This window comes from Ovis aries, chromosome 11 (genome assembly GCF_016772045.2).
Source record: "Ovis aries strain OAR_USU_Benz2616 breed Rambouillet chromosome 11, ARS-UI_Ramb_v3.0, whole genome shotgun sequence".
Taxonomy (NCBI): Eukaryota; Metazoa; Chordata; class Mammalia; order Artiodactyla; family Bovidae; genus Ovis; species Ovis aries.
In genome coordinates this window covers 57,439,593-57,455,724 of record NC_056064.1, presented here as the reverse complement: position 1 = coordinate 57,455,724, position 16,132 = coordinate 57,439,593, and the positions used below count along the sequence as shown (strand labels likewise).

At 46.9% G+C, this 16,132-nt stretch overlaps 1 protein-coding gene across 3 annotated transcripts in view; it reads right to left on the bottom strand.

Annotated features, from left to right (window-relative positions):
• SLC39A11 (solute carrier family 39 member 11) overlaps positions 1-16,132 on the bottom strand; it is a 370,219-nt gene that overhangs the window by 235,519 nt on the left and 118,568 nt on the right. For all 3 annotated transcript variants that reach the window (XM_042256462.2, XM_027974012.2, XM_027974013.2), the window contains exon 4: positions 357-515. In XM_042256462.2, the coding sequence (XP_042112396.1) occupies positions 357-515 (159 nt within the window). The remainder of the gene's footprint in view (positions 1-356; positions 516-16,132) is intronic.

Below are 16,132 nucleotides of genomic sequence, written 5' to 3'. Positions count from 1 at the left end.
AGGACCAGCGTCCCGGTCACTCCCTTGCCCCAGTCGAGGTCCGTTCTGCAGACAGTGCCGCAGCGAATGACGTCCAGTTGTTCTCCGCGTGTTTAACGAGATCTGACATTTAAAATCCGAACTTAGCAAAATGCGACTGAAGGGCTGATGAGTCAGACCACCGAGAGCTTATTTTCTGTTCAGTCACAATTCAGTCCCTCTAGGTAAAAGCCCTGAATGGCCTGAAGTATCTATTTCGACATCGTTTGCCACCTAGCAGGGACACGACCGTGGGTGCTGAGTTTGAACAGAAGTGGGTTCATGGCACGGAGCTGGACACGCCCTGACACAAGAGCCCAGGGAGGAGCGGTACTCACCCAGTGAGGCATCAGGAGGTCGGCCAGGTAGACAAACGCCGCTCCAAGGGTGAAGCCAACGGCCACAGGGAGAAAGGCCAAGGAACCGAAGCCGCCGGAGGACGTGGCCATCTCCACCGCTGGGGCCAGGAGGGACCAGTAGGAAGCTGCCAGCATGACCTGCAAAGCCGTGAAAAACAGCAAACCATTAAGCCATCCCCAGAAGCCCTCCCAGTGGGGACTTTCCTAATTCTCTGTGGCCCAGCTGGACCTCTTCAGTGTCACCTGGGTTAGGCCTTTAATCCTCAGTGGTAGGTGGGAACTATTCCGAGGCAAAAAGCCGCCATGAGAAATCTGCTAAATGAGAGCTTAATCTGGACCTTGTGAAGAGGGAGTCTAGTTTGCTATCATCTCTCATATCCACACCTGACTGCTGGAGAAACCATAGCCTTGACTATACTGACGTTTGTCAGCGAAGTGATGTCTCTGCTTTTAAATACGATATCCAGGTTTGTCATAGCTGCTGTTTGTAGATAAAGAAATTGAATCTCGAAGTAATAAGATCATCTGCCCAAGGTCACTGAGCCAGGAAGTGGCAGATCCAGGGAACTGAGCCAAGCAGGACCATCCCCACCTCAGTGAGAAGGGAACCACAAGAGGGAAAGGAGAGAAATGAAGCTGGGCTCGAATCGTGGTGGAGTCAATGGGATCCAAAGTTCTCCAGTGTTTAGCGGATTAGACACTCACTCACAGCTGTCCCCCCGCCTTACAGAGGCCGTGACGTCTTGGCTAGAGCACACCCACGACCCACTGCAGCCACATGACAGTCAGTGCTGACAGGCTGAATGGGTTTCTAAAATTACTTAATGCCGCCTTGCCTTGAAAAACACATCTGCACCATCCATCTCCAAAATAACATTCCGGGTGACAGAACCAGGTATTACGAACACAACGATAAAGAACAAATACGTGAGGAAAGAAAATTATTTCTCTTCTGCAGAGCGTCACCCACACACAGTCATTGGGTCGGTACTAGACGCTCCCAGGAAAAATCTTAGCGCCTCCCATAGAAAATCGCACCTGCCTCAGCTGTTGCTGTTCGGTCCTCAGTCGCGTCCGACTCTTTGTGAGCCGTGGACTGCAGCTCACCAGGCTCCTCTGCCCTCCTCTGTCTCCCGGAGTTTGCTCAAATTCATGTTCACTGAGTCAGTGATGCCATCCAACTATCTCATTCTCTGTCACCCTCTTCTCCTTTTGCCTTCAGTCTTTCCCATCATCAGCGTCTTTTCCGAGGAGTCGGCTCTTCGCATCAGGTGACCAAAGTATTGGAGCTTCTGCATCAGTCCTTCTAATGAATATTCAGGGTTGATTTTCTTTAGGATTGCCTGGTTTGATCTCCTTGTAGCCCCGGGGACTCTTGAGTCTTCTGCAGGTCCACAATTCGAAAGCATCAATTTTTCGGCACTTAGCCTTCTTTATGGCCCAATTCTCACATTTGTATGTGACTACTGGAAAAATCATAGGTTTGACCATACAGACCTTTGTTGGCAGAGTGATGTCTGTGCTTCTTAATACACTGTCTACATTTGGTGGTTGACTCGCTAAGTCAAGTCCAACTCTTGCGACCCCATGGACTGTAGTCTGACAGGCTCCTGTCCATGGGATTCTCCAGGCAAGAATACTGGAGTGGGTTGCCATTTCCTTCTCCAGGGGATCTTGCCGACCCAGGAATTGAACCCAGGTCTCTTGCATTTAGACTCCCAGAAACAATGAAAGTGGCTCATCAGTTCAGCCCCACGGGAGCATCAGAGAAAGCCTGTGGGAACCTCCCCTATGCCGGGGGCTAATTCATCCCTCTCCCAGACTTTGTCTCACCTGCTTTAGAGTTCAACAGCCCTCTAGAGCTGCCATTTGCGGTAAGCTCCCGCCAAAGAAGGCCAGCGCAGAAGTACCGAGGCGGCACAGGCAGGCCTGGCAACCTCCATCCTTGTGTGTTTCAGGGCCTCCCATTTAGACCACACCACCAGCAAGACCACTCCAGTCCCTCCCCACATCTCATCCCTGTCGACGTCACTGGGGTACTTCCCCAGCCTTGGCATCCCGTCACCTTCTCGACATCAAGTCTAACCTCTTCTGTCAAAGCTCCCTTCTATCGCTAGGCATCACTGGGTACCAATCTTTTTTCTGCCTCTACATGTGAAAAATACACAATATTCTCATGGACAAGTGATAAGACGCAGATCAGAAAGGTGATGCCTCTCAAGGGAGGCTTGGCCAGAATCCAGGATGCTGGACATGGAAAGGCATCTCCGACGACTCAGGTGGGTCCCTTTCTTAAGGATCCCTGTCCCCCGTCCCCTATCCTCCAGTCAAACCCGGAACCCAACAGGATTTCCTTCCTTCCTTCTCCTCGCCAGCCTCCCTGCCTCCCACAACTTGGAACACGACCAAGAATCAGTCTTGGGATGGAGCTGGGTTCCACTGGAATCGCAATGAGAAGCCTGTGCTCCGCAGCTGGAGAGTAGCCCCCGCTTGACACTAGAGAAACCTGGTGCGCTGCAAGGAAGGCCCAGTACAAACATAAATTAATTTAAGAAATGATAAAGGGCATACATGATCAAAAAAATAATCACTCCTCCCCCAAAGATGTGTGCGTACATGCTAAGTCACTTCAGTCACGTCTTACTCTTTGCAACCCTATGGACTGCAGCCCACCAGGCTCCTCTGTCCGTGGGATTCCGCAAGTATACCGGAGAGGGTTGCCATGATCTCCTTCAAGGGATCTTCCCAACCCAGAGATCGAACCCATGTCTCTTACATCATCTGCATTGGCAGGTGGGTTCTTTACTATTGGTGCCACCTGGGAAGTGCCCCCCCACAAAACCTGTCATGTCACCTTACATGGCAAGAGGGACTCAGCAGCTGTGGTTAAGGATTCTGAGATGGGGAGATGATCCTGGGTCAGCTGGGTAGGGCCCACATCATCACAAGGAACGTTACAAGAGGGCAAGATGAGTCAGTATCAGAAAGACGATGTGACGACAAGAGATGGTCAGACAGGAGAGACGGGAAGATGCTATGCCGCCGACTCGAAGATGGAGGAAAGGTCATGAGACAAGGAAGGTCAGTGGGCTCCAGAACCCGGAGGAGGCAAAGCAACAGGATCTTCCCAGGAGCCACCAGCGGGAACACAGCCCTGCTGCCGCCTTGCCTTCACCCCAGTTAGAACCAATCTGAACGTCTAATCTCCAGCACTGCCGGATGACAACGTCTGAGTCGCTCTAAGCCACTATGCTCGTGGTGCTTTGTTACGGCAGCAACAGGAAACGAATACAGCAGAGAAAGGCATGTGTTCCTTTTTTGTTTTTTAGAGCAGTTTTATATTCACAGCAAAACTGAGCAGAAAGTGCAAAGAATTCCCACATACTGCCTGCACCGTATACACAACCTCTCCACCATCGACATCCTACACCAGGGTGGGACGTTTGTTACAGTCAATAAACCTACACTGGCACATGGTTACACTCGAAGTTCACAGTCTACGTCAGCGATCGCTCTCCGTGCTGTATATTCTGAGTTTGTGCAAATGCACAGACACGCACCGATTATTCTGCTATCAGGACTGTGGTCCCCTGCCCGAGAACTCTTGCGTCCCGTCTGTTCATCTCTTCCGGCTCCCTGGCAACCCTTGGCAACCACTAATCCTTTTACTGGCTCCACAGTTTTGCCTTTTCCAAAATGCCTTATAGTTGGAATTGTACAGTATTCAGACTTTTCAGACTGGCTTCTTCCACTTAAGTCAAGTGCATTTAAGATCCTCCCATGTCTCTTCATGGCTTGATAGCTCATTTCTTTTTAGCACTAAATAATAGTCCATTGTCTGGATGGGCCCTGGTTTTACTTATCTGTTCACTTATTGCAGGGCATCTTGGTTGCTTCCACGTTTTGGCAATGATGAATAAAACTGCTGTGATCATCCATGTGCTGGTTTCTGTGAGGACATAACTCTTCAGTTCATTTGGGTAAACACCAGAGAGTGCGATTCCTGGACTGTATGATAAATCCTATATATATATATATTTTTTTTTTTTTTTAAAGATAATCCCTTAACATGGGTAGCTTCCTTGAAACTGTCAACACTAGCTAGCAAAGCGCCTTTGAATGTTAGGCACTTTCTTTTTTTAATCTGTATGTAGTGACATATTAACTAGCTGATACAGAAGCAGGAAGCAGTGTATCTGATTAACCTTCAATTACCCCTAAGAAGCAGGGCCTGGAGGGGACAGTCTAGTGAAGGGGAGGTGGTAATCACCGGGCACAAGGCTTCCATGTCTCTCCATGGCTTGATAGCTCATTTCTTTTTAGCGCTGAATAATAGTCCATTGTCTGGATGGGCCCTGGTTTTACTTATCTGTCCACTTATTGCAGGGCATCTTGGTCGTTAAAAAAGTCGTCACCAACCAGCCCCCTTCATGACTCCAGCTGACGGGTACCGAAGGTCCTCCTGCAGCTGCAGCCCTGCTTGTAAAGACGAGATGGGCTACCAGCGCGCTAGGGAAGGCCAGATCTGGCCTCACACTGGGTCTGTTTCTTGTCTTTTACCTTTGCGTGCTATTGCTTTTGCCGTAAGAATATTGCCCGTCGCCTGAAACATACAGGATAGTCCATTCTCCAGGCTCCAATCTTAGTTTTATTTTTTTATTCATCTATGTATTTATTTCATTTATTTGGCTGCACTGGGTCTTCAGTGCTTCGTACAGGCTTCCTCTAGCTGCAATGAGCAGAGGCTACTCTGCGCTGCGGTGGGTGGGCTTCTCACTGCGGTGGCTTCCTCTGTTGCAGAGCGCGGGCCCTAAGGTGCACAGGCTCAGGGTTGAGATGAAACAGATTCAGTTGCTCCTTGGCATGTGACATCTTCCAGATCAGGAAGGGAACCCATGTCCCCTGCACTCGCAGGCGGTGCTTAACCCCTGGACCACCAGGGAAGTCCTTGGCTCTAAAACACTTTTCCCCTCACGGAGAGATAAAAAGTTACAGAACTGAGAATAACATTTGTGTTTTTGGAGGTTTATAGGAACATCGTGATTGACCTACATAAACGGAGAAAAGAACAGCAGATTCTGACACCGGGAAGTTTGCAACAGCCACGCACACCCACTCTCCTTTTAGTATAAAAGAAGCCTGAATTTGGGTAAGATGGTTCTTTGGGACACCCACCATCTTCTTCATCCATCAATTTCCTGAACAAAGTCACTATTCCTTGCCCCGACAGCTCGTCTCTAGATTTACCAGCCTCCCGTGCGCTGTATGAGCCTGGACTTGGTGACAGCGGCCCGTTCCCCCAAAGAGCACGTCCTCCCTAGATTCCTCACACAGGGGGTCCCCAGGTCAGGCTCTGCGTCTGTGGAAGCTGGAGACTGACCTCCCTGACGCCCCTTCTCAGAAAGACACTAAGGATGTCTTTACTCCATGAGATGAAGCAGTGAGACAAGAAAGTCAAGACGGGGGGAAAGGAATAAAGGGCATCTCCAGGCAGCGCAAAAAAAAAAAAAAAAAAAAAAGACATCAGAGCAACACTGCAACAGGCTCGGAGAACCAGACCCCAGATGGGAAGAGGGGCTGGAGGGCTCTGGGAAAAGGCAGACTGTAGAGCCCAGGAGGTTTAAATGCACGTTGGGGGAGAGTCTACATTTCTCGGTGGGAGACTAGTGATGGGTTAACAACGGGTGCCCAGAAAACTAGGCAACGAGGAAAAAACGGAGACCACTGCCAACTCTGGAAAACCCCAAAATTGCACAAGAAAGGAAATAAGTGAATACCACTGACCGTCTTAACAATGTAAGCTATTGTTTATTTATTAACCAAGGTACTTATCTGCAAGGTCGAATATATACAACAGAAAATGTGCTCTTTAAAGTCTGGACAATTCAGAGGCACTGACGACAATCACAAGGTTGAGCGAGCATCAGCCCAAAGTTCCAAAACCTTTTCACCGAACAGAAGCTCTGCAACCACGAAGCAGTAGCTCCCTGTCCCGTCTCCCTCCAGCCACTGGTGACCTCTAAGCTACTCTCTGTCTCTCGGAGTTTACTTAATCTGGACACTTCATGTGGCTTCTCCAGTGGCTCAGCAGTAAAGAATCTGCCTGCAGTGAGAAAGGCTTAGGAGACGTGGGTTCAATCCCTGGGTCAGGAAGATCCCCTGGAGGAGGGCATGGCCCCACTCCAGTATTCTTGTCTGGAGAACTCCATGGACGGGGGAGCCTGGTGGGCTATACAGTCCACGGGGTCACATAGAGCTGAACGTGACTGAAGTGATCTACTGAATACCCACACACAGACACTCCACATGCACGTCTGGCTTTTTTCACTGGGCACAACGCTTTCAAGGCTCATCCATGTTGTCAGAATTTCATTCTTTTTTAAGGCTGAACAATATTCCATTTTTAAGCTGTGACTATGGAACTACTGAACTAACCTTAAAAAATACAGTGTCTGTTATGTAGGATGGCAGGGATGGAGTGGGGGTGGGGATGGATAAGAGAACCAAATCCTCACCTTCCACACCAAGAAATCATGGAAGATTCTTAAAGCTGAAAAAGTCAAGAAATGTCAGAGTAGGCATGCAGTTGAAAATGTGGAGCCAAAACAACTGAGGAAACAGCTAAAATCGGTGTTTGGGCATCCCTATGTGGGAATCGGGGGTGGGGACAGTCAGCAGACTTGCTTATTTCAAGCCCCACAGAACAATCTGATTTGTTAAACTATACATGCACACATCTTAGGGGAAATTTTTTTTTAATGAATTGATAATATAATTTTAAAATATGTGAATATATAAGTAAATATTACAAATTTATGATATGATAGTTTTAATGTTTTGATTATAGAAGACCCCGATTCACAGTGAAAACCCAAAGCAGGAAGAGGATCCTGTGGATAAAAGTTGAATTTTCAGACAGTTGCCTGCATGACAATGAGACACCTGCTTGGCCTGTGTGTTTTTGTTAAAGGCTCCTAACTCACAGCCTAGACAAAAGGGGAAAAAAAAAGGCCAAAAGGCACTTGCAGAGGAGAAGACATTTAAAATCAACAGACAATCAGCTATAAGATCATTTTTTTAACATAAAAAAAAAAAATAGCAGACATTTGCAAGCTGTTTCTCATGTTGCTTGAGAGTAAAATTCCATATTTCCCATCTGTAGTTCCCCAAACCGAGCAAAACTCCTATGATTCTTCTTCTTAAAATGCCAGAGGGATCCATACAATGCTATTAATTTCTCTCTGGTGTCAGGGGTACCAGCATAGCATAATCACAAACAGTAGCTAAACACCTAGCCCACAGCAGGCAAAGCTTTTCATTTCTGCTTAAGTGCTTGTTTTAGGACAATTTCAGCTCTGGAAACATACGTGAAATTTGTGAAGAGCCTCTTGAGGGACACATCAGAATATTCTGGCATGATGGGTGCGATTAAGCATTTCTTCTGTGACAGGGAAGACGGTTTAAAGACTGGAGGAAAAGCCAAGCTACAAAACGAAATATCCCTCTTAATAAAAAAGGGGGAGGATATGATTGCACAGAGTTCACTGACAATATGATGAATATCAATGGCAGGTGGGGCAGTGGAGAGCTGACCAGAATGCAAGCAGAGGGACGAGGAGGGAAGAAAACTCAGCAGGAAACCCTGCAAAACGAGGTCGCTGATGTCCATTCAATACTGAGTCACCCAGCAGAAGCCCAAGGGGGGAGCGGGGAGGGGCACATAAATTTTGCATTGAGTCAGCTCTCCAGTGCGGCACGTCAATTCTCAGTCATGACTCAGGCATGAATCGAATTCATATGGGGGCTCTATCTAAAAAAAAAAAAACAACCCTCAAAATATACCAGCTTCTTGCAATTTTACAAAATTAAACCGAACAGCTCAGAATTATAATCATTTACATTCAGCTTCAATTACAGTTGTTGGTTGAGGCAGACTGGCCTGGGTGACCTAAGTCTTGCTAGCCACACCCACCTGATGAAAATAATGGAAAAAAGCCTGGCCTACCAGCTGGTATGTAATTTCCAAACTAGGGAAAAGCACTGGAGCTTCAAAAAGAATCTACCCTGTGATCCAGTGATCCCTCTCCTGGAGACCTGCCCCAAGAGAAATGAAAACATATGTCCACAAAAAGACTCAGGAGTGTTCAGAGCAGCTTCAGTCACAACCTAAACCCAAATGCACAAACCCAAATGTCCATCCACAGGAGAATGGACAAACCCACCACGGTCCATTTATAAATGAAATATTCCCTAGCGATAAAAAGAGGAAAAACTACTGATACCACGACATAGAGGAGTCTCAAACATTATATTGAGTGAAAGAAACCTGTATATAAACACACACACACACAGAGCCCTATCCTGTATGATTCCTTTCAAGCACAAGAATATTTAAAACCCATCTATGGTACAGGTTTCAACAGTATGTGAAATGCGACCTTACAGATGTTCAAGCTGGTTTTAGAAAAGGCAGAAGAACCAGAGATCAAATTGCCAATGTCCTCTGGATCATCAAAAAAGCAAGAGAGTTCCAGGAAGACATCTACTTATGCTTTATTGACTACGCCAAAGCCTTTGACTGTGTGGATCACAACAAACTGTGGAAAAGTCTTCAAGAGATGGGAATACCAGACCACCTGACCTGCCTCTTGAGAAATCTGTATGCAGGTCAAGAAGCAACAGTTAAAACTGGACATGGAACAACAGACTGGTTCCAAATTGGGAAAGGAGTATGTCAAGGCTATATATATATTGTCACCCTGCTTATTTAACTTACATGCAGAGTACATCATGAGAAACGCTGGGCTGGATGAAACACAAGCTGGAATCAAGAATGCCGGGAGAAATATCAATAACTTCAGATATGCAGATGACACCACCCTTATGGCAGAAAGCAAAGAAGACCTAAAGAGCCTCTTAATGAAAGTGAAAGAGGAGAGTGAAAAAGTTGGCTTAAAACTCAACATTCAGAACACTAAGATCATGGCATCCGGTCCCATCACTTCATGGCAAATAGATGGGGAAACAATAGAAACAGTTACAGACTTTATTTTTCTGGGCTCCAAAATCACTGCAGACGGTGACTGCAGCCAAGAAATTAAGACACTTGCTTCTCGAAAGAAAAGCTATGACCAACCTAGACAGCATATTAAAAAGCAGAGACATAACTTGGCCAACAAAGGTTCATCTAGTCAAAGCCATGGTCTTTTCAGTAGTCATGTATGGATGGGAGAGTTGGACTATAAAGAAAGCTGAGCACTGAAGAATTGATGCTTTTGAACTGTAGTGTTGGAGAAGACTCTTGAGGAGAGTCCCTTGGCCTGCAAGGAGATCCAACCAGTCCATCCTAAAGGAAATCAGTCCTGAATATTCACTGGAAGGACTGATGCTGAAGCTGAAACTCCAGTGCTTTCTTTGGCCACCTGATGCGAAGAACTGACTCATTGGAAAAGACCCTGATGCTGGGAAAGATTGAAGGTGGGTGGAGAAGGGGACGACAGAGGATTAGATGGTTGGATGGCATCACCAACTCAATGGACATGAGTCTGAGCAAACTCCGGGAGTTGTGATGAACAGGGAAGCCTGGCATGCTGCAGTCCATGGGGTCACAAAGAGTCAGACACAACTGAGCAACTGAACTGAACTGATGGTGACGGAAATTACAAAGTGGTTGCCTAAAGAGAGGCAGAACTGACTTAGGTAATAGAAGCTCTTTCTGGGGTGACAAAAATGTCTTGATCCCATTTTGGGTGATGGGTAAACAGATGTATACAATTGTCAAAAGCCACGGGGGCGGGAGGTGGGAGGGAGGTTCAAGAGGCAGGGGACGTATGTATACCTATGGCTGATTCATGTTGATGTATGGCAGAAACCAACACAATATTGTAAAGCAATTATCCTTTAACTAAAAAAAAAATAAAAAAGAAATCCATTGGGCTGACACTTGAAGATGTGCACATATTATTACATGTAAATAGTATTCACTTTCTTTAACTCTTAGGAAGGCCACTCCAGATTCTAACGAACCACGTTTGCACCAGAGACAGTCTCTTCTGTATCCGAGTTCCAGTGTGAAACTGGAGTGTTAAGTCGGTCAGTTGTGTCTGACTCCTTGTGACCCATAAACAGTAGCCCGTCAGGCTTCTCTGTCCATGGGAATCTCCAGGCAAGAACACTAGAGGGGGTTGTCATTTCCTTCTCCAGGGGATCTTCACGACCCAGGGATCGAACCCAGATCTCCTGCATTGCAGGCAGATACTTTGCCACTGAGCCATGACCTTAACTACACTTAACATAAGACCACGATGCTCCTAACATTTAGAGTTTTCGTTTGCGCTCACCATTCCTCTGGCACAAACCCTCTATGGTAAATACCGGAGAGGTGTCAGCACGCTCGTTATTAATTCATCAGCCCTTACATTCGGAAGAGCTCGATGACAGAGCACTCCCAGAATCCCTCAGCCTGCCAAAACTGTTAACTCCATGTAGACTAAGGAAAAGGGAGGTGGGGGTGTCCTCATCAAACCTCTTCACCAGCTGGTCCCCAAGAGAGTGAGAACGCCCTGCCGCCCGAAGCACCCTCTCTGTGGCACCCAGCCACCAACCCATCAGCACCCTCTCGACTTCAGCCCGTGGACGGGCGGCTGAGACAGCTGGTCAAACCTCCCCCACCCAACCCGCCGCTCGCCCCTGCTGGTCCAAGCTGCTCCAGACCTGGCTGGCACTCAAAATCTGCCAGCACGTGATGGAGGAGAGCAGACTGAGCTGTCTGGCTCCGTGGAGAGAGAGCTCAGGGGTCTCTTTGTTGGTCTTCTTCCAGAGAGGGGACGAACCCCCAAACTGCGGGCTCTGGGCATCCCTCCAGGCTCGAAAGAAATCCGCAGGGCGGGCTTAGGGATGGGACTGTCAAGGTCAAGGAGAAGGAAGGATGCCGCCCCTCACTCCAAACATAATCACGATTTGTTTTCGCCACAGGTGAAAGCCTGGGTTCCCAGAGTGTTCTCTGTCCTAACTCACCCGACAGATGTGGGAGACAGCCATTGGTACCCTAGCCCTGATCCCGGGGAGATATAGAGTTCCAGAGTGATGGGGCAGAGCCTCAAGAAGGGACTGGAGGGAGGAAGAAGACAAACCCCACCTAGGGCTACCTGACTTAGCAAATAAAAATACTCGGTGTCCAGGTATATCTGAATTTCAGATAAACAATGAATTTTTTTATTTGGTACAGGCTTCTACTAAACACAGCTTATTTGAAATTTTAATTTTACTGACCATCCTATATTTTACCTGTCAACCCTGGCTAGCACCACCAGCAATTCCAAGGCAGATCTGCCCTCTTTCCCTCTGTCTCTCTCTCTGAAAAGCAATACTGCAAAATTTTGGATGGTGACTGCAGCCATGAAATTAAAAGACGCTTGCTCATTGGAAGGAAAGCTATGACAAAACTAGACAGCGCATTAAAGAGCAGAGACATTACTTTTCCAACAAAGTCTGTATAGTCAAAGCTATGGTTTTTCCAGCAGTCATGTATGGATGTGAGAGTTGGACCATAAAGAAGGCAGAGTGCCAAAGAATTGATGCTTTTGAATTGCAGGGCTGAAGACGACTCTTGAGAGTCCCTTGGACTGCAAGGAGATCAAACCAGTCAATCTTAAGGGAAATGAACCCTAAATATTCATTGGAAGGACTGAAGCTAAAGCTGAAGCTCCAGTATTTTGGCCACCTGATGTGAAGAGCCAACTCATTGGAAAAGACTCTCATGCTGGGAATGATTGAAGGCAAAAGGAGAAGGGGGCGACAGAGGATGAGATGGTTGGATAGTATCACCGACTCAGTGGACATGAATAGGAGAAAGCTCCAGAAGACCGTGGAGGACAGGGAAGTCTGGTGTGCTGCAGTCCACGGGGTTGCAAAGAGTCAGACACAACTTAGCGATTGAACAAAAACAACAGATAGTGGATGGAAGGCAGGACTCTGGAGTCAGACGACTTGGTTCAAATCCAAGGTCCAACTCTCTCTCCAAGCTCCCAGCTGGGAGTCCTTCGGTGAGAGATTCCTCTCTCTAACGTTACTGTTTCTTCATACGGAAAATGGAAATAGTAACAGAAATAATAATGACACTCAGAGGTGAAAAGTAATTAACAACAACAACATTTACATAGAGATTTCCTGTCTGCCAGGAACTTTCCTAATCCTCTTGACAGAGGGAGTCAAGTATTGTTATTACCCCTACTTCAGAGATGGGGAAACTGAGGCACAGTTCGGTTAAGTCATTATTAACAACAGTCAGTAAGCGGCAGTCAAGATTCAGTCCCAGCCAGCGTGATGTCCTTGACCATGACCTTGTCCCCACAGTGGTGCTCATCTCCTATAGAGTAATTTTAAGGATTCCATCCATCCATCATGTGCTCAGTCGTGTCTGACTCTTTGCGACCGCATGGACTGCAGCCCACCAGGCTCCTCTGTCCATGGGATGCTCCAGCAAGAATACTCGAGTGGGTTGCCATTTCCTCGTCCGGGGGATCTTCCCGACCCAGGGAATGAACCCGAGTCTCCCGAATTAAAGGTCGATCCTTAACCCCTTGAGCTATCGGTGAACACGTTTTAAGGATTATATGCAATAAAGCATGTAGGACACTTGGCTTAAAGACTGTAAATAACTGGTGCTGCGTATGCTTAAAATCTGTCTCTATTTTTCCTATGATAATAGTAAGTCATTGGAGAAAATAACCAAACAGGAAAAAAAAAAATGAAGGCTCTCGGGGGAACCAAGGGATTCAGGGAGACAATGACTGTTAAGAGAAAAACCTACCGTCACTATCAGACAGACGTGAAGGCATTGACGAAATCCACAAAGCGGCACAGGCTGCTAGAGAGAAACCAAAACAAGCCACAAACAGGGACGATAAGAAAGTGTTTTCGGAAATGGGATTCTGAAGACAGCAACAACAGAAGGAACGCTTGCCCTTCTGATGGAGGTAAAGGCGACAGAACTCCCCACCACGCAGAGTAAAACTGCAAAGGTTTTATAAGAGACAGAAAGAAAACAGAGGAAAACGAGGCACTCAGTCCAGGAAGTCCGATAGCCAACTAATAAAACGAGAACAGAGAACCAGAGGGGAACTATTAAAGGAGCATCAAATAGCATTTACCAGAACCAGAGGGCGCTGGTTTTCTAAGCAAGATATTGCAGATATAATACCTAAATATACCTAGAAATGTGGGAGAAAGTTTCTCAAGAAACAGACATAAGTGGTTCCTTCTTCAAAGAGGATGGGGCTGTGAGGTGGGGGTGGATAGGGGGACTGCCTTTTTCTTTTTCTTTCTAAGCCTTCTATTAACATCTGCTCTTTCTAAATCAGTGCAGCTATTAACTTTGAAAACCATAAATGATGATTCCAAAAATTGAGCCCCACGTAAATGTCTAAGAGGTCATTAGTAAAGGATACCATAATTATGTGAGGTTTGAAAGTGTTAGTCCCTCAGTGGTGTCTGACTCTTTGCGACCCCGTGGACTATAGCCCACCAGACTCCTCTGTCCATGGGATTCTCCAGGCAAGAATACTGGAGTGGGTTGCCATTCCTTTCTCCAGGGGATTTTCCTGACCCAGGGATCAAACCCGAGTCTCCCACATTGCAGGTGGATTCTTTACCATCTGAGCCACAAGGCGAGCCCAAGAATACTGGAGTGGGTAGCCTATCCCTTCTCCAGGAGATCTTCCTGACCCAGGAATCAAACTGGGGTCTCCTGCATTACAGGCAAATTCTTTACCAGCTGAGCTTCCAGGGAAGCCCAGCACTGATTTATATCAATCCCAAATTCCTCATGTATCCTCCACCATTTCCCTTGATATGACAGAATAGTGATCAACAGGCACTGGACATTTGCAATGTGCCAACCACTCTGCTAAGCGCTTCAGATATATTTACTCATTTCATCCACACAGCAACCCTGTGATGGAGACCATCCTATGAGCTCCGTTTTACAGATGAGGAAACTGAGGCTTACAAAGTGTAAGTTAACTAGGCCAAGCTCACACAGCTAATAAGCTGAGAAATCAGGACCAAACCCAAGCAAGCTGACTCCAGGGCTCACCGTTACACCAGCGCGCACATTCACTAGGAAAAAGACACTACACCTCGGTGTCTGGTGGCCCCTGCCCCGAGCTCAATCCACAGGGCTGATGGCTTGTGACATTTCCTGGCATGACTACATCCTGAGAACTTCATCATAATTAAATCGTGGGGAAATTTTCAAAGTGCTTCAGAGATGTAATGAGTTTACATCCAATTAGTTTCTTCCTTCATTGGGAGAATCAGAAAGACCGATTTCCTTACAGACTCCACGAGGAGGATTTCTCACTGCCTATTTGGAGATTTCATTCTGAGGTTCCAGGGATATAAATCAGTGCACACAGAATATCTGGAGAAACGGGGCTGGACTTAAAGGCAGCCAACTTCAAAGAAACCCTCAAACAAACGTGCCACCTTCATTTAACACATTTCAAAAGTATCATTTAGAACTCTGTACTAAGGACCAAGCCTCAGCAGTAAAAACAGCAGCTCCTGCCTTCTAGGGGAGCTACAGATGCTTGTCAAAAGGTACTAAATTCCAGCTAGAGGGGGCTGAGATAATGATGGAAGAAATAAGATGCTAAATTTCCCTAAGGAGCAAACTTCTGATGGCAAGGATTGGGGAGGGATCAGGCTCCCAGAGGGACACAGAGGCAAACCCCGAGGGCTATCAGAACTGGGTCCATAATGAGAGATCCAAGGTGGGTTAAGGAAAGGCAAACTCCCCAGAGTAACTGGTGACAATTTATTTTCAACTCAACCCGTCACAGTACCAAGCACATTCCTGCTCCGAGCCAGTTTGGATGCTATCTCCAGTAGGAAGGGGCTCCCCATCTCCAGGGACTTCATGAGGTGAGGTCACACCCAGGGTGCCCCACACGGATTCACGAAATGCAGGTGTGAAAACATTCAGGCACAGTAAAGCTCTCAAAGGAAGTATAGATCTATAGGGGAGGGGGGAATAAACACGTATCCTTCTTCATCCATCCACCCATCTATTCATCCATCCACCCACCAATCATCCATCCATGTCTATCCATCTGTCTGCTCACTTGTCTATCCATCTATCCATCCATCCACCTACCTGTTCATCCATCTGCCCATCCATCTACCCATGCATGTACCCATCCATCCATCCATCTATCCATTTATCTATCCATCCATCCATCTGCTCACCCACCTATCCATCTATCCATCCATCCACCTACCTGTTCACCCATCTATCCATCCATCCTTCTACCCATGCATGTATCCATCCATCCATCCATCCATCCATTTATCTATCCATCCATCCATCTGCTCACCTACCTACCCATCTATCCATCCATCCACCTACCTGTTCATCATCCATCTATCCATCCATCCATCTACCCATGCATGTACCCATCCATCCATCCATTTGAGCATTTATTTATCTGTTTACTAATTGAAAAAAAATTATTGAGAGCCTTCCACATGTTAGGGGTACTTCCTTAGACTCTTCCCTGATTCTTCTCGTTTTGAAACTGCACTACACATGACTCCCCCCACCCGCCAGGGCACTCTGTTCTCCCCCTTTCCTTTACTCTTCTGCATGACACGTATCTCTGTCAGACATACTGTAAGTTTCACTGTGGAGTTTATCATGTGGCTCTCAGCGAGAATGGCAGTCCTAGGAGGGCGGGAATTTTTGTTTGCTTTGC